Source organism: Hemiscyllium ocellatum, chromosome 11 (genome assembly GCF_020745735.1).
Source record: "Hemiscyllium ocellatum isolate sHemOce1 chromosome 11, sHemOce1.pat.X.cur, whole genome shotgun sequence".
Lineage (NCBI taxonomy): Eukaryota > Metazoa > Chordata > Chondrichthyes > Orectolobiformes > Hemiscylliidae > Hemiscyllium > Hemiscyllium ocellatum.
This window is the reverse complement of record NC_083411.1, coordinates 96,368,184-96,391,053: the sequence shown is the minus strand read 5'-3', so window position 1 is coordinate 96,391,053 and position 22,870 is coordinate 96,368,184. Positions and strand designations below refer to the sequence as shown.

Sequence of the window (22,870 nt, the reverse complement as noted above, 5' to 3'; positions counted from 1 at the left end):
AAATTACTTGGTGAAAACAATGACTGCAGATGCTGGAAACCAGAAAAGCACTGCAGTTCAGGCAGCATCCGAGGAGCAGTAAAATTGACGTTTCAGGCAAAAGTCCTTCATCAGGAATACAGCTGTATTCCTGATGAAGGGCTTTTGCCCGAAATGTTGATTTTACTGCTCCATTAAAATTATTTGGACTTTTCCATATTTAATATTTAAGTATCAAATTGCCAATAGCCCTTGTTGCGTAAGATAGTGATTTTAAAAGTCCAATATTTATGTTACAGTGTCTTGATCCATTTTACTCAAGTTATACACAGCCTGGGGATGGAAGTGAGGGCTTCTGCTTCAACTTTTGCAGGGAGTTGATGTATCTGTACCAGTTTTGTAAGGTCCTAATAATAATGACTGACCAAATGTAGTTGTACTTAGTGCTGACATATAATTAATCCTATGTTATCTAGGAACAGTTTCTCTCTGTACATACCATTCAGTATTTCCCTGAAAAATGGGAAGTGAATCTCATAGGTAGCGTTTCTTGATCAATCCTAATTGCCATTGAATGGCCTACCAGTCCATTTCAGAGGGCAGTTAAGATTCAGACATATCACTTAGGATCTGAGTGACATAAAAGTATTAATTGTATTAATTGAATTTAAATTCCATGTTCTAGCATGAAGAGATTCGAACCCATATGCTCAGAGCATTGCTAATCCACTGACATTTCACTGTGATACCTTCTCTCATCATTCCTTTTCCATAGTGAGATGGTGAATCTTGAGGTTCAGATAATTATTCTGCCATTTTCTTTAAAAGAGAGCATTTAATCCAAGGCTGTACTTTGCCATTCTCTTATTTACATTAAGAAATATTAAGTTTGCAAAGAATTGAAAATGTTCATTTCAGACAAATTGATCACTATATAGTAAAAGGTTCAAATACCAAGGAAACCTTATTTTGGAAGGTAGGTCGATAGTTTTACAGAGGGGGTTATTAAATTATGAAATAACTTTCCATGGAACGTAAATCAAGTGGACAATATGAATAAGACCTTATACATACTACTTAACTGATTGAAGTACAGAACCTCATAGTTACTGAAGACTCAGTGCCAAGTCTGGAGGCCATCTTGAAATATTCCATCTTCAATACAGAGAAGGAACTGCTGGCAGAATTTGATACTATCATCAGCAAAAAAGGAACCCGGATTATTATTTGGAATATCAGAAGGTATTGTAAGCAGTAATCATTTAGTAAATTATTTAAAGAACTGACTATTTTGCTACTTAACCAATTCTCTGCTCATTTGCTGTTCTGCTCATTCATTCTTCTTGCTCCTGCTTCCTATTACAGCCTTTCCAACCTGAACATCGTACCAATTCTAAATGTTTGTGACTCTACACCTCCTGTGATGCAAAGTCTACTTTGTAGAACAGCTCCCTGAAATATTGTATGCATTATATAAAATAAAGGACTAACTCCTGTGACCAAATGCCACACTTTGAAAAAAGTGTCTTGATTGGCTGTTGCAAACTGGTTTGCTTAATCATTGATTTTATCACTATGTAACTCAGCTTAGTTGCTCTCAAAAAGATATTTTTCCAGCCACCTGTTTTCAAGTCAATGCGTCAAAGAGATGATGAACCTTCAGTAAAGTAACAGGAATGTATTCTACTTCTCAAGGACATCTTCTTCCATAAGAGTCTCTCTCTCTCTTCTTTCACATTCTCTATCTTTCTTCACCCCACACCTAAGTTTGCCAACCAGCTGCCAGACCCTTAGTAGACTCTGTGAATACCACGAAATGCATACCAACCTTGTAATGTAGAGTATTTGGCAGTATCAGGGGTAGTAATTTAGAGGGCCAAGTTCCCCAAGCTGTGTTCTGTAGTGCTTTGGAAGTTCCTGCTCCATTCTTGGAGAATCATAGACATTTGAAAGTGTTAGCACCCAAGCAATGATACTTCTATGATAAAGCAGACTGCCATTCTACAGTTTTCAGAATCAGATGAAAATATCAACAACATTGTGTGAGATATTGAAAGGTGTTCTGTACCCATGAAACTACATTTGTGTAAAGGAGCCACCATTTTGGGGGTGCAGTGATAGCTGCTCACAGGAAACAAATTGGCAGAGTTTCTAAGTTTCATAAACATCTAAGAGAAAAGGATTCTCCTCAACTCTGTCCTAAAAAGGCCATCCCTAATTTTAACGTTTACCTTAGTTCTGACTGACAGAAGCAGAAAACTGGGACAGGTTTGATGAAATGTTCCTTTTTGTGTCTATTTTATATGTGCAAGGCAGAGACCATGAAACAGAAGTTCTAAGGGGTGGCTACATTTGACTGTTCTAAAATATTAGTTATGTTTAATGTTGCTGAGGAACAAAGGTGGTTTTCTTGTGAGATTTTCAAAAGATCGCTCAGAACAGCTCAATGCTTATTGGACAGTCAGTTTTAGAGTTGTACAGAAACAGTCAGAGAAGAAGGTTTCCAGCTTCAGATTGTTGGTCAGTCAGGCACTTAAGGGCAAGGAGAGGAGACTTAATCACAAAAATGTGCTGTTACAGCAACTCCATGGAGGTCCAAAAGACTTGGAACTTAGGAGGTTCGGCTAAGTGTTGGGATTATCCCACATGATAATTCCTGGGATCTGTGAGAGTTTGGAAGCTGCTGGTTGCCATTAAGGAAACCAAAACCTTTGTGCAACTGAGAAACACTGGACTGAATCCTGACCCTCATTAACTATGTACTCCATCCTGTGGAATCCCTCATGTTCAATTCTAGCCGCACTCCCATTGCCAGAACAACTTGCCACTGTTGGGATATCCCAGAATGGACCAAACTCCCTGGTACCAAGGCCATTATGCACCTACAGAAGCATTGTTAGTGTAGGGTTGCGTTACACAATTCCTGACATTTGCTCTCAAAAGTAGTGTAGAAGGAAAATTGGTGCCTGTTTTTCAGACAGATGCCTAGAGGTCCTGGTGGATAAGGTGGCACAGAGGTGCCATGTCCTTGTTCCTCAGGACCAACTGAGGAGGCCACGACACAAGATCATGCAAGCCTAGTCCAAGATTGCCACCTGGGTAAGTGTAGTTTCAACCATCTGAAGGAATGCATAGCAATGTAGGAAATGCACCAAAGATCAAAACATGAAGTGTCACCCACTTTTGTCTTCCTGAATACCTGCCTCTCTTTCATTCCAGAAAGAAACCAGCCCACAATAAGGCAGAAGGAGTCCAGATGGGTGGTGAGCTGCCTGAAATCCGGCTCTTCACCCTCTAATGTGGAGACACTCCTGACTCTGAATGCCTTAAGTGGCTGACTGACCGTGTCCAATGCTGTGGACTGGTCTCTAAGGCTGCCATTGGGTTACTTTGGCAGGACCCCTGAGTGAAGGTTATCTCCCTTGACTTGCCCGAAGACTGCTGACAACTATGACAAACTTGCTGGCTTTGTGACTACATTTAACGGCAAGGCAATGCAACAGTAATGTGGGCCTGATACCTTGGGCTGAGAGGCAATGTGCAAAATAGCAAGGCAGCTATGTTGTGAGCATCCACCCAGGCTCAATGTAAGTGAGTGCTAAGACAGCAAGTGAGAAACCAGGAAATGCAGCCTGGTCCAGTCCATGAGCTGGGTAAATGTCGCTGAATGAAAATTGACCTTGCTGCCTTTTTACAATAATAGGTGTTGTTGCATCCCAAATTGAAACATGAGATGCAGACAAATACTGAAAATGGAGCAGAAATGTGCCATAAAGGCTTTTAAAGGCTGGCACATTCAGATAGCACTGTTTGTGTGTGTGTGAAGTGGATGTAGCCGGTGCTTATGGAGTGTCCGCTGAGATGTTGGTGCCTGGTGTCCCACACAGAGGTCCTTTGGAACAAGTGGCAAACTGAAGATGCCTGGTACCTAATCCGACTTCCATGTTGAAATTCTAAGCATTCAGTTTGCTCGCAGCGCGTGGTATGATTGAAGACTTTTAATTTATTAATGGATAGGATGTGCAATTAATAAGATCATTGACCAGCAAAAATTCCTCTTAACAGACAGTTTACATCTGTCCTGTGAGAATCTTACCTTGATGCTGGGATGTTAGTTGGAAGAAGCAGCAAGAGATAGGCTTAGAGTCATGTCATTGTAGGATCCATGCAGTGCAGGAGGTGGCCATTCGGTCCATCAAGTCTGCATCAATCTCTGAAGAGAATTCAACCCAGACCCACCACCCCGATTGGATGTTTATCATAGCTAACCCACGATATGAGACAATTTTTTTCTTATACATGGCAAATCCATCGAATCTGTACATATTTGGACTGTGGGCGGAAACCCACACAGACGCGGGGAGAATGTTAAACTCCACAAAGACAGTCGCCCAAGGCTGGAATCAAACCCAGATCCCTGGCACTTTGAGGCAGCCGTGCTAACCACTGAGCCACCATGCCGGCTTCGCTGGACTTCTTGTGTGATTCTGTCACACTTTTTAACCATAGCCCATGTCATTCAGGCCCCGTTAGATTTAAACATTGGAGAAGTGGAATGTCGGTAGCAGCTCGAAGCTAGCTTTCTGAAAAGTAGCTGGAATTTTGCTTGTGTGATGATGCAGGAATGTGTTTAAAGAATCCAGGAGAATGTAGTCCTAGGAAAGGAATGTGAAGTACCAGAATATGGGCAGTTGTTAAGACAGTCTGTGACTGAGTGGTTTCTGAGGGAGTTCCAAAGCTAAGTCTTTCAAAGAGAAGATTTGTAATCACTTGTAATCATTGTAAGATTTAAAGATGTTTGGTGACCCGCAGTGTCACAAACACCAGGATAGGGTTGGGAGATGCTGAGGAATCTGTGAAATCTGTCTTGATCTCTTTTGTTTTTTCATGTGATCTTTGGGGTATTTGACCACATTGTGTCGGGTTACCTATATTTGCTTCACATTAATTTGGTGTGACAGAATATAAATTTTATTGATCTTAGCTTACTGTTCTAGCTTTGTATAATAAAGCTAGTTGTTGTTTGTTCAAAACAGTAAAAGCTTGTGACATTTTTTTGGTGAGTACCTGAAATCTCACACCGTACCTACTTTTCAAAAAAAGTTACTGATCTTAGCAGATCATAAAATAGATTTATTAGTTTGGTCTGGAATCATGATAATTGTGCGATTGTGATTTTTGGAATCTTCAAATCACATTATCCTCTCTCGCAGTCATCTGCTGGTGTTATAAACAATTTTGTATCTTTGCTTCAGAAGTGGTGGTCAAGCAAGTTTCCTTTCAGCACCTTTGCTCCCACTGTTTCATCAGTAGAGACAGATGACACTGCCAGTCCGTGAGGCGGCCAGATCTGTCAATTAAAAGCTGGCGTGGAGGCAGAGCAAAAGAGTTGGACATCGCACAGAGCCGTGGTAATAGGGGACTCCATAGTGAGAGGAACTGACCAGGGGGGGGTTTGTGGCAGCAGGCGGGACTTCAGGAGGGACTTCCTGGTGGCAGGGTTAAAGACATCACAGACAGTGTAGGAAATCCTCAAGGACGAAGGTGAAGAGCCAGAAGTGGTGGTACGTGTCGGCACAAATGATGTCGGGAAGAAGAGGAGGAACACACTACAGCGGGACTTCGGAGAACTAGGAAGAAGGCTGAAAAGCAGGACGTCCAGAGTGGTTATCTCCAGTTTGCTTCCAATTCCTTGAGCTGGTGAGGCCAGAAACAGGGAGATAATGGACTTGAACGTGAGGCTGGGGAACTGGTGCAGGAAGCAAGGATTTAAATTCTTGGATCATTGGAGTATGTTTTGTGGTAAGCATAAATTATACAAGAGAGACAGTTTGCACCTTAATAGGTTAGGGACCAGCATTCTGGCAGGCAGGTTTGCTACTGCAACACAGCTACGTTTAAACTAAGCAGCGGGGGGGGAGGAGAGGGGACAAACTGGATGTTTAAGAAGGAAATTGAAGAGAAAGTTAGAACAAGAGAAGTCAAGAAAGACAACTGTATCAGTGAAGCAGAAAACTCAAAAAGGGATCATGCTGTAAGGTTGAGTGAAATAGGAGTTGATGGGAAGGGTGAGGGCAGTACCAAATTAAAAATACTATATATGAATGCACGAAGCATTAGAAATAAGACGGATGAGCTTGAGGCTCTTTTGGAAATTGGCAGATACGATATTGTGGGGATAACTGAGACGTGGCTTCAAGTGGACAGGGCCTGGGAAATGAATATTCAAGGCTACACGTGCTATCGTAAGGACAGACTGACAGGCAGAGGGTGTGGGGTAGCCATGTTGGCAAGGGATGATATTCAGTCCCTTGCGCGGGGAGACCTAGAATCAGGGGATGTAGAGTCAGTATTGATAGAGCTGAGAAATTCTAAGGGTAAAAAGACCCTCTTGGGAGTTATCTACAGGCCCCCATACAGTAGTCTGGATGTCGGATGTAAGTTGAATCAGGAGCTGAAATAGGCCTGTCGCAAAGATCTTACTACAATTGTTATGGGGGATTTCAACGTGCAGGTAGACTGGAGAATCAGGATGGTATTGGACCTCAAGAAAGAGACTTTGTGGAGTGCCTCCGAGCTGGTGCTGGAGCCTACCAGGGAGAAGGCAATTCTGGATCTGGTATCGTGCAACGAACCAGAATTGATCAGGGACCTCGAAGTGAAGGAGCCATTGGGAAGTAGTGACCATAATACAATAAGCTTCAATCTGCAATTTGAGAGGGAGAGGGTACAATCAGAAGTGACAATATTTCAGTTGAATAAAGGGAACTATGGCTAGCTCCTCCCTCATAGATCCAAAGTTCAATGGTGCAAGACCTTAGCAGGGATGACAGTGGAGGAACAATGGCGGGTATTTCTGTGTATAATGCAGAAGATGGAGGATCAGTTCATTCCAAAAAGGAAGAAAGATCCCAGGAGGAGGCATGGGTGGCCGTGGCTGATGAGGGAAGTTAAGAAACATATAAAGTTAAAAGAGAAAAAGTATAATATAGCAAAGATAAGTGGGAAAACGGAGGACTGGGAAGCTTTTAAAGAACAACAGCGGTTTACTAAGAAGAGAATATGCAGAGCAAAAATGAGGTACAAAGGTAAACTGACCAAAAATGTAAAGAGGATAGTAAAAGCTTTTTCAGGTATGTGAAAGGCAAAAAAATGGTGAAGACTAAAATTGGGCCCTTGAAGACAGAAACACGAGAATATATTATGGGGAACAAAGAATGGTAGAAGAATTGAGTTGGTACTTCAGATCTTTGTTCACTGGGGAAGATACAAGCAATCTCCCTGAGGTAACAGTGACTGAAGGACCTGAATTGAAGGGAATCTATATTTGCCAGGAATTGGTGTTGGAGAGACTGTTAGGTCTGAAGGTTGATAGGTCCCCAGGGCCTGATGGTCTACATCGCAGGTTACTGAAAGAGGTGGCTCAAGAAATCGTGGATGCGTTGGTGATTATTTTCCAGAGTTCGATAGTTTTGGGATCAGTTCCTGCGGATTGGAGGGTGGCTAATGTTGTACCACTTTTTAAGAAAGGTGGGAGAGAGAAAGCAGGAAATTATAGATCAGTTAGTCTGACCTCAGTGGTGGGAAAGATGCTGGAGTCTATTATAAAGGATGAAATTACAACACATCTGGATAGCAGTAACAGGATAGGTCAGAGTCAGCATGGATTTATGAAGGGGAAATCATGCTTGACTAATCTTCTGGAATTTTTTGGGGATGTCACTCTAAAGATGGACGAGGGAGATCCAGTAGATGCAGTGTACCTGGACTTTCAGAAAGCTTTGATAAAGTCCCACATAGGAGGTTAGTGAGCAAAATTAGGGCGCATGGTATTGGGGGCAAAGTACTAACTTGGATTGAAAGTTGGTTGGCTGACAGGAAACAAAGAGTAGTGATAAACGGCTCCATTTTGGAATGGCAGGCAGTGACCAGTGGGGTACCGCAGGGATCAGTGCTGGGACCGCAGCTTTTTACAATATATATTAATGATATAGAAGATGGTATTAGTAATAACATTAGCAAATTTGCTGGTGATGCAAAGCTGGGTGGAAGGTGAAATGTGAGGAGGATGTTAGGAGATTACAGGGTGACCTGGACAGGTTAGGTGAGTGGTCAGATGCATGGCAGATGCAATTTAATGTGGATAAATGTATGGTTATCCACTTTGGTGGCAAGAACAGGAAGGCAGATTACTACCTCAATGGAATCAATTTAGGTAAAGGGGCAGTACAGAGAGATCTGGGTGTTCTTGTACACCAGTCAATGAAGGTAAGCATGCAGGTACAGCAGGTAATGAAGGCGGCTAATAGCATGCTGGCCTTCATAACAAGAGGGATTGAGTATAGAAGCAAAGAGGTTCTTTTGCAGCTGTACAGGGCTCTGGTGAGACCACACTTGGAGTATTGTGTGTAGTTCTGGTCTCCAAATTTGAGGAAAGACATTCTGGCTATTGAGGGAGTACAGCGTAGGTTCAGGAGGTCAATTCCTGGAATGGCGGGACTACCTTATGCTGAAAGACTGGATCGACTGGGCTTGTATAGGCTTGAGTTTAGAAGACTGAGAGGGGATCTGATTGAGACATATAAGATTATGAAAGGATTGGACACTCTGGAGGCAGGAAACAGGTTTCCGCTGATGGGTGAGTGCCGAACCAGAGGACACAGCTTAAAAATACGGGGTAGATCATTTAGGACAGAGATGAGGAGAAACTTCTTCACCCAGAGAGTGGTGGTTGTGTGGAATGCTCTGCCCCAGAGGGCAGTGGAGGCCCAGTCTCTGGATTCATTTAAGAAAGAGTTGGATAGAGCTCACAAGGATAGTGGAATCAAGGGTTATGGAGATAAGGCAGGAACAGGATACTGATTAAGGATGATCAGCCATGATCATATTGAATGGCGGTGCAGGCTCGAAGGGCAGAATGGCCTACTCCTGCACCTATTGTCTATTGTCTGTTGTCCATGTGCGTTAAGTATCTCGGCATTAGGGAAAGTTAGTGATGTAAGCTCTCTTCAATAAAGCATCAAGTGTAGATCATTTAGCTCTTTATACCTGTTTTGCCATTCAGCGAGATTGTGTCTGATTTGTCACCTGACTGCAAATACCAGTTCTCAGACTCCTGTGTGGCTTCGCCGAACAAAAATCTATCACACTCCATTTTAAATTTAATAATTGTTCAAATATCAGTTGCTGTGAATGGAAAAAAGTTCCAAAGTTGCCTGAAACAGGAGTGCCTGATATCATTCTGTAAGATATGTTAATGATGTTTTATACACAGAGATTATGAGCTTAGAAAAGACAAGCAAAATTTTAGAATGTCTATTAAAATAATAAAATACTGCACCTGTTTAAAATCTGAAATAATGACACAAAACATTGCAACTAATCTGTTGTTCATGGCTACATTTGTGGGAGGAGTGAGAGAGAAAGCGAGACAAGCAACAAACAGGCTGGTTGACTGTCTGTTAGGGCACTCTGACATTGGTGGTGGCATCTGATCCTGCCACGACCCTTAGACTGTCAGGTTAGGTGGGCCATCTGATAGTGACCTATTAAGGTCCTTAAATTGGCAATTAATTAAGGGTTAATCAATTATCAGTTTAAACCCATTCTTAGCCAGAAGGCTTGGGTTCAAGTCCCACCTGCTCCAGTGGCGTGTAATAACAATTCTGAGCAAGTTGATAGAAAATATAGAATTCAATTGTGGCTTTGATTTTACAGATGGTTGGGGATGAGTAGCATGATTTTAGCCCTATTGACTGATAGTACCTCCCTGTTTTGCTGACTATTTCCTTGATTCCTTCTGCTAGTCAGATGCCCCATAGTTTTTCACCCTCACAACTATCTCTCTTCCCCCCGTTCATATGCCCCCCAACTCCATCGATGATACCAGCCAGTCTGGCCCTTGCAGTATCGTGGATTTACCAGAGTTTGAGGCATCCATTGTTTCTCTTCCTTTAAGGTCGCTAGCAGTGACTGCCAATCCTAGTATGGCAGAGAGCTGCTGGTCTCCAGTTGGCTGGCAACTCAAAAAATTGAAACAAAAACAGAATGCTGGAGATTCACAGCAGCTCTAACAGCATCTGTTTCGAGAAAAACTGGCACAGGATCCTTGGGTATGATATGTTAATTCTGTTTTTTTTTCAACAGTTGCTACCAAACATACTGCATTTCTTCAGCATGCTGTATTTGGTTTAGATTTCCAGCATCTGCAGTTCTTCCAATAAAATAGGAGTTCTTCCTGGTGATGAATAGAGTCCCATCTCATGCTTATTAAAGGGTAGTTCAAAGTATTAAAATTTGTGTGTGCTAGCATAGCTGAGACAAATTTGTCCTTAAATGCACGTTGGAAGGAAGGAATGCGTCCTTAAGAATCAGTGTAGCCCAAGGTTCGAAATTACTGACTTTTCATCAGCTTATTTATTTGCTGCTCATGCAAAACTAATTACCCTTCAAATGATGTTTCTGTGGTCCTGGGTGGCCTAGGAATAATTGCATAATTCACATATTATTACCTGTCTCAATCCTCATAATTCTTATTTATGTTATAAGCCAGATATCCATAATCAATTCTTTGAACTTTGTTTCAAATGATGGTAGCCATCATCTAATATAGTCAGCTAATTTTATTAATTAATTTTCAAAGAACATGTTATTGTTGATGAATTACCTTACTGTTGACCTGGAGAAAAAATGTATGAAAGATGCACTTAGTAGAATTAGTTCCAACCTTTCCATGCTTCTTGGTCAATGGGTTTTGTATCATTCAGAAACAAAGATGAGAAACCTGAACTGGATTTTGAAACAGACTCATTAGACATCCGGATCCCAGATATCAATTCTGAAGATGGTGCAGGAAAAAAGAAGACTTACAGACGACCGGAGAGGGAGGATCAGCACATTCCTGAAAGTGACTACTCACTAAGGGTCAGTATCTATTTGTTTGTGTTTTGTTTGGCAACATTAAAGAAAAGGCTGACTTGAGTTGTAGACAAATCATTGCGTTGGGATATTTGTCATTATGTTTAAGATATTCTTGAAGATTTGATACTCATAACTCATTCACATGAGATGATAATGTGGCATTTGCTCTCTGTTTGCGAAAATTAATGTATTTATCTGAGTGGAGTAACTTAATGTATCACCAATCCTGAAGTAAAATATGATTGTTTTTGGTGACATCAATAAAAATTTATAAAGCAAAGAAAGAACACAGTAATTTAAAATTAAGTAATGTTTAAGCAAATATGATTTCCCATATGTTTCGATAGCATTGGACACAATGAGAGTCATCAATTATGTTCCATTAACTCTACGGGAGCATTATTAATGTAAATAACTTTTTAATATAAATATTGTCGATTTACAATAGAAAAAATCAAGTTCCATAAATAAAAATAAAATCCAAACAATTCTAACCTGATTTAACTTCCCGACCTCCACAATCCCCCTTGGAAATGCAGCTTCAAGGAGCTGAATCATGTCAGACTCATAACGTTAATTTTGTTTCTCTTCACATATGCTGTAAGACCTGCTGAGTTTTTCCAGCACTTTGTGTTTTTATGTCAGAGAGGTGAGAATCAGTCCTCACAGAGAAGTTCCAAAGCTGCCTGGCTAATCTTAAAAGCACATTATAAACAGAGCACATCACAGGGTGGCATAAACTCTTTCATGTTCGAATTGTTCAGAACACTTACCGTTGTGAGACTTGAGAACTTGCAGGTGATTTTTATTGCCCCTCCATGAAATTGTCCTTGCAACTGGCAGTGACGCTGAATGTTCATGTATTGAGGAGGCCGACTGTTCTCAGTCAACACAGACCAACTGCAAATCACCACAATCCGAGTAACTGTGCTTATGTGAACTTTCCATAAGAGGAACTTTTTTCCTTAGTCACTGGAAATCACTAAAGTGGACTCCTATCCAAAGTGGAGTGATGTTGTAAATTTGATTTCCCATCTAATAACCCCTTGAATATGATACAACTTTGCAGAATTCTGGTCATTTACTACAGTTGAGAGTATATAATGTTGATCAGCTACAGCCTACAGGGTAGGAAAGAACCAAGTTTCATTACAAGTGGGCATCCATCCATGAACTCCAACTCATGAGCTGGCTACATTAATAATGTGAACATACAAAGATAGCAGGTAGGAATGATCAATCGGTCCAACAAACTTGCACCATACTCTCAACATTTGAAAATCATACTCAAAATTTCCTTCTTAATATAGTCACGAAATCCCTTGAGAGTCAAGAATTCAAAAACAATATCATAGGGACAACAAAGAGCAACAAAATCTACACATTTCTTCTCTAATTTTGTCAGATGATTAAAATCGTTCAGGGATCATTTGACCATAATGTTTAATAACTGTTAATCCATTACCTTTTATATATTTTTCTAGTCAAGAACTTATTTAACTCCCCTGGGAATTGACTTGATTGGTTCAGTCATCTTTGTGCAAAGAACCACTCAACATCTGGCTTATTCCTATTCTTGCATGATTTAAATATGAGAATCCTGGTCTTCTCCAAAATGCTCAACTGAAATAATTATCCAACATTTCATCACTTCAGTTTCCATCACTGACCGGATTCTTATCAAGTTCCTGTTGCTCTAAAATATCACCAGTTTCTGTTACTTGGTGGGACATGAGACAACAGGTACACTTGCACTTCTCAGAGAAGTTCCACTTTAAATTTAACGCTTCCTTATCTGCACGAACGATATCACCGTGCTGACTATCTCCCATAATTGAAGTTCCATTGTGTAAACTTGACTGTACTGAAATTTGACTTTGGAGTCTGCAGTTTGATAAAACAGTTCATTCAGAGATACTTTCTAAGTTAATAAGAACCAGTGCTTTATTTCAAGAAGTCATGAGAATATTTAACGAAGGTAAGGACTGCAACCTTAAAACGAGCTACTAATGTTCTTTATGTTGTGATAGGCATATTGTAGCATTTTGTACCTGAAACCTCGCATGCAGATCATCCTGCGTAAGAAGAAAGTCAAAACACAACTTATCACAAAGAGCCTGGCTCACATTGAATATGATGTTTACAGACCTAATTTTAATGTATCCTTTTTGAATGAGCTGTTGATAGTGTACTCATTTTGACATTATGATTACTATATGCTGTTGGTATTTTCTTAATTTCCAGCTCGTCACAGTTAAGGGCGACAAAAGAATTCTTTTTGCTTTGCGTCGAGCTAAACTTAACAATAGTGATCATTACAGTTATGAATACTCAGATGAGATAGGGGGCGCTTAGAGGTTTTATGGAGAACCACTTATTAGATTTTATCAAGATTGAATCTAGCAAAGACCTCCATGACCCATGAAATTTTGGCATCTTGTAACAGCTGGCATAAATCTCTCACAACACACTTTTCATAACTTTCTGTACAGGACCAATGCTGCCAAAACCTGCTGACTTTCTCCAGCACTTTCTGTTTGATTTCAGATTTTCAGGATCCAAACTATTTAGCTTTTATCCAATGGTATGGTGGGTGAGTGGGTGCTGACATTGGCAGTATGCCTACCATAAGCAAATAACTAATTAAAGATTCATTGAGCTTGGGAAAGGCTGGAAGACCCCAATATTTTCCTGTCACGTCATTGTATAGTTGCATGGACAGATGGGTGGAAGTGGGCAGTCTTTAAAAGTGCCGGAAGGAAGGGTTATCACTATCTTTGGAATATACACACACACACACGCACTTTAGTGCTCCTTTCCTTCTTCTCCACATGGGCATCAAAACCACCCTCTCGATAGTGTTGCCAGACCCTGCCCGCCAAATGGCCTTTATATACCTTAGTCTGGGGATCCATACAACTGGTTGCAGTCCAGGCAATGACCATTAGACAGCTTTGGTGCTATTGGTTGCTGTTTTACCAGTCAGTCAGATTGGCTGACAGGTCAAGAGGAAGCGACTTCATCCCACTAAGGGTTTGATATTCCATTACCAGTCTTCACTGCATCATGGCTGCAGGGCTGATTTATTTTCAGTTTGAAGGCTGACCACCAACATCCTCCCCATTATATTTTACCAAGTCCTGATCATACTACCCTCCTTGTTTCTATTTTATCATGTTAATTGCACCTCTGTTTTGACAAGTCTTCTTCCTAAAATCAATTGTGCTGTTTTCCTCTCCCCTGAAAAGCATTATTTGAATGGTGATTCTATCCATTTTCTCTTGCTCTCAATCATTCCTTCGAAGGATTCAAATATTTCTGAACTTCTTACCACCCTTATGTACCATGTGTATTATGCACTGAATAATCAAGACTTCTTCTACCACTTAGCAGTTTTGTCGGAGCACCTACACCAGAGGAGAAGTGGTATTGTAGTGGTAATGTCACTGGACGAATCATCCATAATCCCAGAATAATTTTCTAGGAACATGTGTTTGAGTCAGTGGCAGATGGTGAAATTTGAATTCAATTAAAAAAAAATTGGAATAAAGATCTAGCCTAATGCTGACCACTGTCAATTGTCACAAAAGACCATCTGATCTAATGTCTGTTAGGGAAGGAAATCTACTGTCCTTGCCTGGTCTGACATACATGTCATTCCAGTCCTACAGCAATGTGGTTGACTTATGGTTGGACTTAGAATCCAATTAGGGATGGGCTTTCAATGTTGGCCCAGCCAGATCTAACCATATCCTGTGAATGAATTTTTAAAAACCTATAAAAATATGGTAGCAGACTGTAGGAATACTAATGCCTCAAAGTTTTCCCCCAGGCAACAAACCATCCAGACTTGGAAATATATCACCAGAACTTCACTGTCGATCAAAATCTTGAATCTCCTTTCCTATTAGTTCTGTAGGTGAACCTACAGTAGATGAACCGGTGTAGTCTAAGAAAATGACTCACTACCATTTTTTTTAATACAATTTCCAAAACACCAATTCCACATAACTTTCATTTAAATGCTTCATTTTAAAGAGTACATTTTTTTAACATAAAACCGAAAGAATTGTGGATGCTGTAAATCAGAAGCAAAAACAGAAGTTGCTGAAAAAGCTCAGCAGATCAGGCAGCATCTCTGAAGAGAAATCAGAATTAATGTTTTGAGTCCAGTAACCCTTCTTCAGAACTGAGACCAAAAACGTTAACTCTGATTTCTTTTCACAGATGTTGCCAAACCTTCTGACCTTTTCGAGCAACTTCTGTTTTTGATACAATTTTTTACATGTCAGGTTTATCATCTAAACTTGTCTACTTATGTTTTCTCTTACTCACTGCTTTTAACATTGGTGATGTCTTGCTCTGTAGCCTTGGTACTTAATTTTAAGTTTCTTAATTTTAAATAAAATTTTTCCCAGCTGAATACTTGCTTGATCCAATTAAATAAGTGAAGATAAAAGAAAAAATTGCTTATTTTGTTATTTTTACCAGTTTAATAAATACTGGGATACAAATATTGCTTCCAATTTTCCTTCCATCTGAGGATATGTCAAGTATGTCACATTGAAGGCTGCAAGCCTTCAAATCCATAATGCAAATGTACTTTTCCTGATTATTTTCCCTTTGATTACAAATACCCAATTATGATTAACATACTTGTGAATTACAGAACTCAAAGTAGGTGAGAGGTTGTAGATAATCATCAAATTAAATTTGTTTAAGAAATTATGCTTTCTCTTCTCTGGAATTTTCTCTTCAGCTGCTAACCCCTTTGATGTGTCTCCCTTTGATTTATCTCCAACATTTCAGTCTCCAGCTTGCTTAACTCTTCATTCTGTGTACTTATGTAGCCTATTCAATAATTAATTTGCTTCTGCGACATTATTCTTAGATTCCTCACTCTGGAACAGCCATTTAATCCCACAGCACTGAAGTGGACAAATGTGTAGCTGTAATACTGGCATTGGCCAGGTGATAGCCTAAGGAACAGAAACACAGATGGATTGAGAGCACTGGGCAGAATGAAAGCCAGAAGTTGATGGAATAATTATCACTGCAGTTAACTGAGGCTTTAAGAGTGTATAACCAAGGCTTTAAGATTACACCTGATTCCTGATGAAGGGCTTATTCCTGAAACGTCGAATTTCGTGTTCCTTGGATGCTGCCTGACCTGCTGCGCTTTTCCAGCAACTCATTTTCAACTCTGATCTCCAGCATCTGCAGACCTCACTTTTTCCTTTAAGATTATACAACCAGGACTTAAAGATTCTACAATATTATTTGGATGCTGGCCTATTTGTTTACGTACACCTCTGCAAGGTGCATTTTATCCATGCCATTGCATTCTACTATTAAGTTCTAGCAAACATGCTGTCATTGTCAATAGACTTTTGTGTTCTGTATTTTTCAGCTGAGGATGTTAATTTCAATATTATAACTACAGCAGAACAAAGTACACCCTACCATAAAATAGTCATCTGTACTAACCTTGTGCTTGTGAACTTTGGATGTATGTTTAAAATACTGTTCTTCCAGCATTAATAAACAACCATTTACATGTCCCTTTTCTTCACCACCAAACATGGAAAAATAGTTCTCCCTTATATTCAACAGATCTACCAACTTTGGTCAAACAAGAGACCTTTGTAGCTCTCTTATACCTGCTAACAGATCAGGATCAGTCGAAGAAAACTTATGTGCATCATAATTACTGTTTAACAATTTTCCATGGCTGTCATTGATGCCTTGTTTGAGAAATGCTACATAATGTCCCAATGGAAGGCTGAGACAATGGTCAACAGATGTTAAAACAATTAACATTTATATGGTGACTTTATGCTCTCTAACATTGAATCCCTCCATTCAAATTTCCTCCCTGCCACAGAACTAAAACAGTACTTGCTAAAATCAAATGGTATCTTACATGTCTGTGACAAAAGTAGACTTCTGCTTTTTTCTCAAGTCTTTCTCAACTTGTTTACAGTCTTTGATGTGATTGATCACACTGTCTTCCTCCAATGCCTTTCCACTATTGTCCAGCTGGGTGGACTCCTCTCATGTGCTTCCATTATGATCTATGTAATTGTAATCAGAGCATCCCTGTTGGCTTCTCATCATACTCCTGCACTATTCCCATTATCCCCATGAAGCTCTTCATTGCTCTTTCCTGTTTCTCATCTACACATTGCTATTTAGTTACATTATCTGAAAGCGCTGCCTTGCTTTCACATTGCTTCCAGTCCCTGCTCCAAACTCTGTTCTCGTTACCAACTATATCTCTCTTGTTGATAACAGTCTCATCAAAATGATCCATTCACAGCCTTAATTTCACATTTGATCCAGAGATAAACTTTTGACCTCATTTTTGTGCCATCATTAAGACCAGCTATTTCCACCTCGATAACTTATGTGCTGTCTCAACTCATCTACTGCCAAACCCTTCATTCGTGTCATAGATACCCCTTGCCTAACTATTCCATTGAACTTCTCTTTGGTCTCATGCATTATATCCTTCATAAACGTGAGGTTATCCAAAACTGTTCTGCCTGAGTCTGAACTTCACCTCTTGTCTGTTCAATCATTCCAGTGTTCACAGACTTTGCTCCCAATCAAACAGCACATTGATTTTCAAGTTCTCAACCTTGTTTTCAAATCCCTCCATGGCCTCCCTCCTCCATGGCTTTTGTAATCTTTCAACCAACCCTCCAAAATATTTATGTTCCTGTAATTTTGGGCGCCTTCGCTTCCTCAATTTTAATTGCTTCACTGTTGGTGATTGTGGCTTCAGTTGCTTAAGGCAGTAAATTATGGAGTATTCTCCCCATACCCATACCTGTTTGGCTGTCTATCTTGTTTTTCTTGTTTAAGATGCATTACGCTTTTGAACATTTGACTTAATAATGAATATGGCTACGTGTCATATTGAGTTTTACAATGTTTCCGTAAAATGCCTTGTCATGTTTTATTAAGTTAAAGGTACTATAAAAAGTTGTTAGTATAATAAAACAATCCATTCCTAGTTTAAGTAAATAAAACAGTTAATTTCAGCAAGGGAAATAACCAACTGCCAGTTCTGTTCCATTGAATTGCACCAGTTGACAATAATAATATGATCGCTGATGATTAGCAAAAAAGGCAGAAAATACCTATTAAGTTTTTTATCTTTTTAAGTTTATTTTTACATTTCTCACTTAAAACGTACTGCGAAATTGAAACAATATTACAATAAAATTCTGAAAATAACTTATCGATATAATTTACTTTGCAAATGCAGCAGATATATGGCACTGACATTTAGATGTTCAAGCTCATGTTTTATACCATGCCTGATATGTTATTTACCTTAATCATTTGATTAGAATAAGCGTGTTAAAATAACCTTTGGTTTTAACTGTAAAAACAAAGAGCAGTATGGAATAATGATGTACAACAAAAATCGGCTTATTAAATCTTATGAGAAGGTTGGATGCCAGATAAAGGTAAGGATTTTGTATTCATGTGGTTTGATATTAAAATCAATTAAATATGTTTCTTGCCTGATAAAACTGTTAATTTTTTAACTAGCTTTCTCTCATGAGTGTTTGTGCTGGGCAGAAGAACTTTTCAATTGATGCAGTTAATATTTCAATAACTAGACATTATACTATTTGGGGCTACACATTTAATGTTCGCAAACCATTCAAAATTTGGGACCTTGTCTTGTTCTTGACCAACACTACGCTATACATTTGGATTTTGAATTTGGATTTGAATCTCTTAAGATCAATTCTTGCATCATACCTGCTGCAGAGTTGAAAATAGCTAATTCAAGCCGAGAATCAAACTTTCAAACTTGCAAACTTGCGGTCAGTGTAGATTCATACTTTTTCCAACATCAATCGCGACCAAATCTCTGCACCTCATAGACCATCTGCACACCTTCATATCCTTACATTAGAGAAGTGTTGTTTTCAAATTGACGTAAAGCTATCAATATGTTCGAATCAAAGTGTGTGGACCTGGGGAACCACAAAGCTTGTGAGATTTATGAGAAGAGCTGTCAGGAAAGGGATTTGGATGTTTGGGTGCTCATCAAGAAATACACGTTCTGGCTGGAAGCCACTGGTTACTGAAGGCTCACTGTCACCTTCCATTGTTTTGGAAATCTCAATTGTGCAATGAAAGAAAATGATAGTGACCACACTCAGGTAGCGTAATTGTCTCAACCAGTGAAGAGGAGGGAGGCCACAAGACCCAATGATATAAGGGTGTTTAAAGGAAAACAACATTGTATGTAGACCCATGTACTGTACAGGACACAGACAGTGGGGTTCCCAATCACAGACCGCAGTGATGTATCTGCCCCATGTTTGTACCTCCTTGCCCGAGACATCACTGACCCAACTCATTCATACCAGCACGTTGCATGCTGTCACAGTGAAGTCTTCACCAGATTGTGTTCCCACACATTCTTAGCTTGATGCTTTCATTGATGCAAGTGATAGCCTTGCTAGTGCTTTCTCTGAGGCCTCCATATTCTCGTCCTCAGAGCTTGAGGAGTTGAGTTTGGGGGGAGCGGCTTTTACATATAGGTGGTGAAGATTCTGGCTATACCTGTAAGACAAAACTAGTAGAAGCCATCAGAAGGCATTAGAATTGGTATGCAGTCAGTGAGACTGATATTATGATTACTATGAGTTGTAGTGCAAAGAAGAGTGGTATTCACTTGGACATTTCAGCATCCTCACAGCAGCACTCCCAGTTTTCTTATTCAAGACCAGGGATTCTGTTCTTGTAGACGTGAGGAGTTTAATGTTGGGACCTCCTCCACCTATGCTAACTCTCCCTGACCTTTTTTGGGCTGCTTTCTCTTCTAATGAAAGAGTGGGAGGAGTTGAGTGAGGTGGAAGTGGATAAAGCCATAAGAAATAGGAAAGCCTACTCCACCATTCAATAGGATTGTGACTTATTCACCTTTCTCCCCATAACCCATGATTCCCGTAATGATCAGGACAGTATGTATCTCAGCTTTAGATATGCACATGGATTCTGGCCCCACAGATGTCTGGAAAGGAGTTCCAAAGACTCAGAACTTCCTGAGAAAATTCATTTAGTCTTAAATTGATGCCCCTTTATTCTGAGACTGTGCCTTATGACTCTTTCATGCAGATCCTATTGGTTTCATGAGATCACATCTCATTCTTCTAAATTCTAATGAGTAGGGTCACACTCTGTTTAGCCTTTTCTCATAAATCCCTCCGAACCTGGGAGTGAACTTAGTGAATCTTCTTTACCATCTTCCAATGAATCAATATCTTTCCTTAAGTAAGGGGAGCAACATTGCTCACAGTATTCCAGATGTAGTCTTACCAACACCTTGTACAGTAGTAGTAAAACTTTCCTCTTCCTACTCAACCTCTTCAAATAACAGCCAACATTCCACTAGCCTTATCTTCTGCACCTGTATGCTAGCCTTTTGTATTTCATGCACTGTTAAGTTCCTGTGTATTGCAGATTTCTGCATCTTTTCTTCATTTAAAGAACACCTTGTTCTTTTGTGTGTTTTTCCAGAAAGAATATTTTCCCACGTTATAGTTGTTTAGTCCTGGTGCAGGTGGGAGAAGGGTGAAAAAGTAGACCTGAGGAAAATGCGTAGACTGTGCCAAGGGCTTGCTAGGTTCTGGGCTGGGAGGATGGGGGTAGACAGAGGGGATGAGGCAAGTTGTTGCAAGCAATAGTGAGAGTGGTTGTGCATAAGCCTTGGTGGGGGCTAGGTGCGGTAGCAGAGGTAGGAATTGCAAGGTGGCAGAGAGCAGTGTGTTGTACTTACTCTGCACTGCTGGCCATTGTTCTGCACAGACCTGGTGGCAACCTCAGACTGGGCTGCAGTGTCTAGTGTCAGGACCTCCTCTGCAGTTCCTCCAGGAAGAGGATTCCTTTCCTTTCCTTTGCACTACCCCATCCAACAGAGCCCAAAGCTCCCTATTGGAGAATCATGGTGCTATCTTCCACGTCTCCAACATCAGGAAACATCCTTGACCAAGCAGAACAACTTTTGAATGCCAGACCTTGTCCAAGTCCACAGTTGTCTTTTATGTAAGGCTCAGCTGCAAGGGGATGCTGGTCTTTTAACAAATAGCTGGTGAGAGGCGAGTTCCAGGAGTGCTGCTTGGTAAGCTGGGGCTGGAATCGGATTGAGGGATTCTGTGGGGCAGGATAGGTAGATCCCAAAGGGCTTAAGTGAGAAATCTGGTAGGCCTTGTAGTGGAAATCACTCCAAAAATATCAAGTAATACCTCACCAAAAAAATCATAATATTTGGCTCAAAGTAATTAATGAGGATGAAATGAAAAAAAAAGTCTATTTTCATTTATCGTAACTCTGAATTATACATTTTCCAGGTATCATGTTCTACAGAATAGCAGACTAAGTCCTCATAATTTACTTACCAATTAACATTTTTGGTGGTTACAATTCACCTGAAAAACAATAACTGCATAAAACAATGAAGCAATTATTTTGCTTGCATTTTTTTCTCCAGTCAACCAGCAGAGGATGTGGCGTTGGTGTAATTGGAATTATTGAATGCAATTTTCTCAAGCCAGCACATAATAAACAAGATTTTGAATATACTAAAGAATACAGGTAAGAACGGACAAGCACTAACAAAGGCAATATTTAAGATTTAGAACCTAATGGAAAGACAGATTCACAACAAACAGGACATAATCACCATCTGGTAGTCAAAAGCTTGCCTGAGGCACACATTTCAACTTGAAACTTTTATGTAGCTTTAAACTCTTAAACCAAAATGGAAAACATGATAAATACATAGCAAAGATATCAATGTCTGAAAAGAATGTTGATTCGGTTCTTTCATTTCAGTTGGAAATGAAAACTGTAGAATTAATTAGCTCTTTCATTGAGCTGAATGAAATCGAGAGAGGGGCATGCTGATTCTTGTCCGATACTGGGAATGAACTGATTAAATGGTTTGAAAATATTGTCGTTGCAAAACAGGAATGAAGTAAGTCAATGGATAATAAGTATACAGAGATCAACTCAGGTAGTGTTGGAGTGTTAAAAGAACAGATTATGAAAAGACTAAATCAGCCATTGAAAAGGATTGGCTTTAACCATTTGTTACAGAAAATAAAACACTGGCATTTGATGCAAGAAAATGTGTCAGCAAGGTTGCATTGAGTTTAAATTAACACATTGTAGAATGGAAGTGATAAGCTACAGAGAGAATAATTTCAAATAGTGTGGATGACACAAATTCTGGCAGTGCAGTAATTAGTACAATAGTAGCAGACTTCGGGGTTGGAAGCTCAGCTGGAGTCAGAGAGGATGTGCAAGTTGCAGCACAGCCTGTCTAGAATTCAATGTGCTAAAATTCCCTCTAGAAGCTGGGAAGAGAAGTCAGATTTTGTTTTGGGTCTTGAACCCATTGTCTCTGGTTTTCCTGGGTAACCAGTTAATGGCCAATTAATTAACTAACTAAACTGTAGTACTGAAATGTGCAAGGATGCAGATGGTGCTAGAAGGAAGGGTGAGAATGGCAGCTAGTTCATTTTTGAACTGGCAGAAATGTCATGGGTTGAATGGCCTTTTACTGTGATATAATTTTTCTGTGGCTTTGTGTCCTGAGCTCTCAAAGTTGTCATGCCAATCAGAGGGCTTCCACCTTGATAAGTGCAACTGACTCTAACTTAAGATTAGTAGGAGAGGGGCCACTTCAATATAGATGTGCTCTCTTCAGATTTCTCATGAAAAAATAACTCTCGCAGTCAGGACATTACTGTGAGGTGAAAGGAGCCAGCTCACAAGAGGGTAACTTGTGGCTGTGTTATACTGAGCCATGCAGTGTGGATCTTTCGGCTGACCTAAGCACTGCCCAACTCCCCCTTGCCAGCTGCTATATCTTCCTCCAGTCATTTAAACCAGCCACCTCTGTGTGCCAGAACCTGAAGGCCAATTGACAAAGTTGTAA

General features: G+C 40.0%; 1 protein-coding gene across 1 annotated transcript in view; it reads left to right on the top strand.

Annotated features, from left to right (window-relative positions):
- zgc:152774 (uncharacterized protein LOC553526 homolog) overlaps positions 1-22,870 on the top strand; it is a 132,782-nt gene that overhangs the window by 41,215 nt on the left and 68,697 nt on the right. The window contains exons 5-9 of the mRNA XM_060832740.1: positions 1,074-1,221; positions 10,746-10,902; positions 12,930-13,058; positions 18,258-18,377; positions 21,419-21,522. Of these exons, the coding sequence (XP_060688723.1) occupies positions 1,074-1,221; positions 10,746-10,902; positions 12,930-13,058; positions 18,258-18,377; positions 21,419-21,522 (658 nt within the window). The remainder of the gene's footprint in view (positions 1-1,073; positions 1,222-10,745; positions 10,903-12,929; positions 13,059-18,257; positions 18,378-21,418; positions 21,523-22,870) is intronic.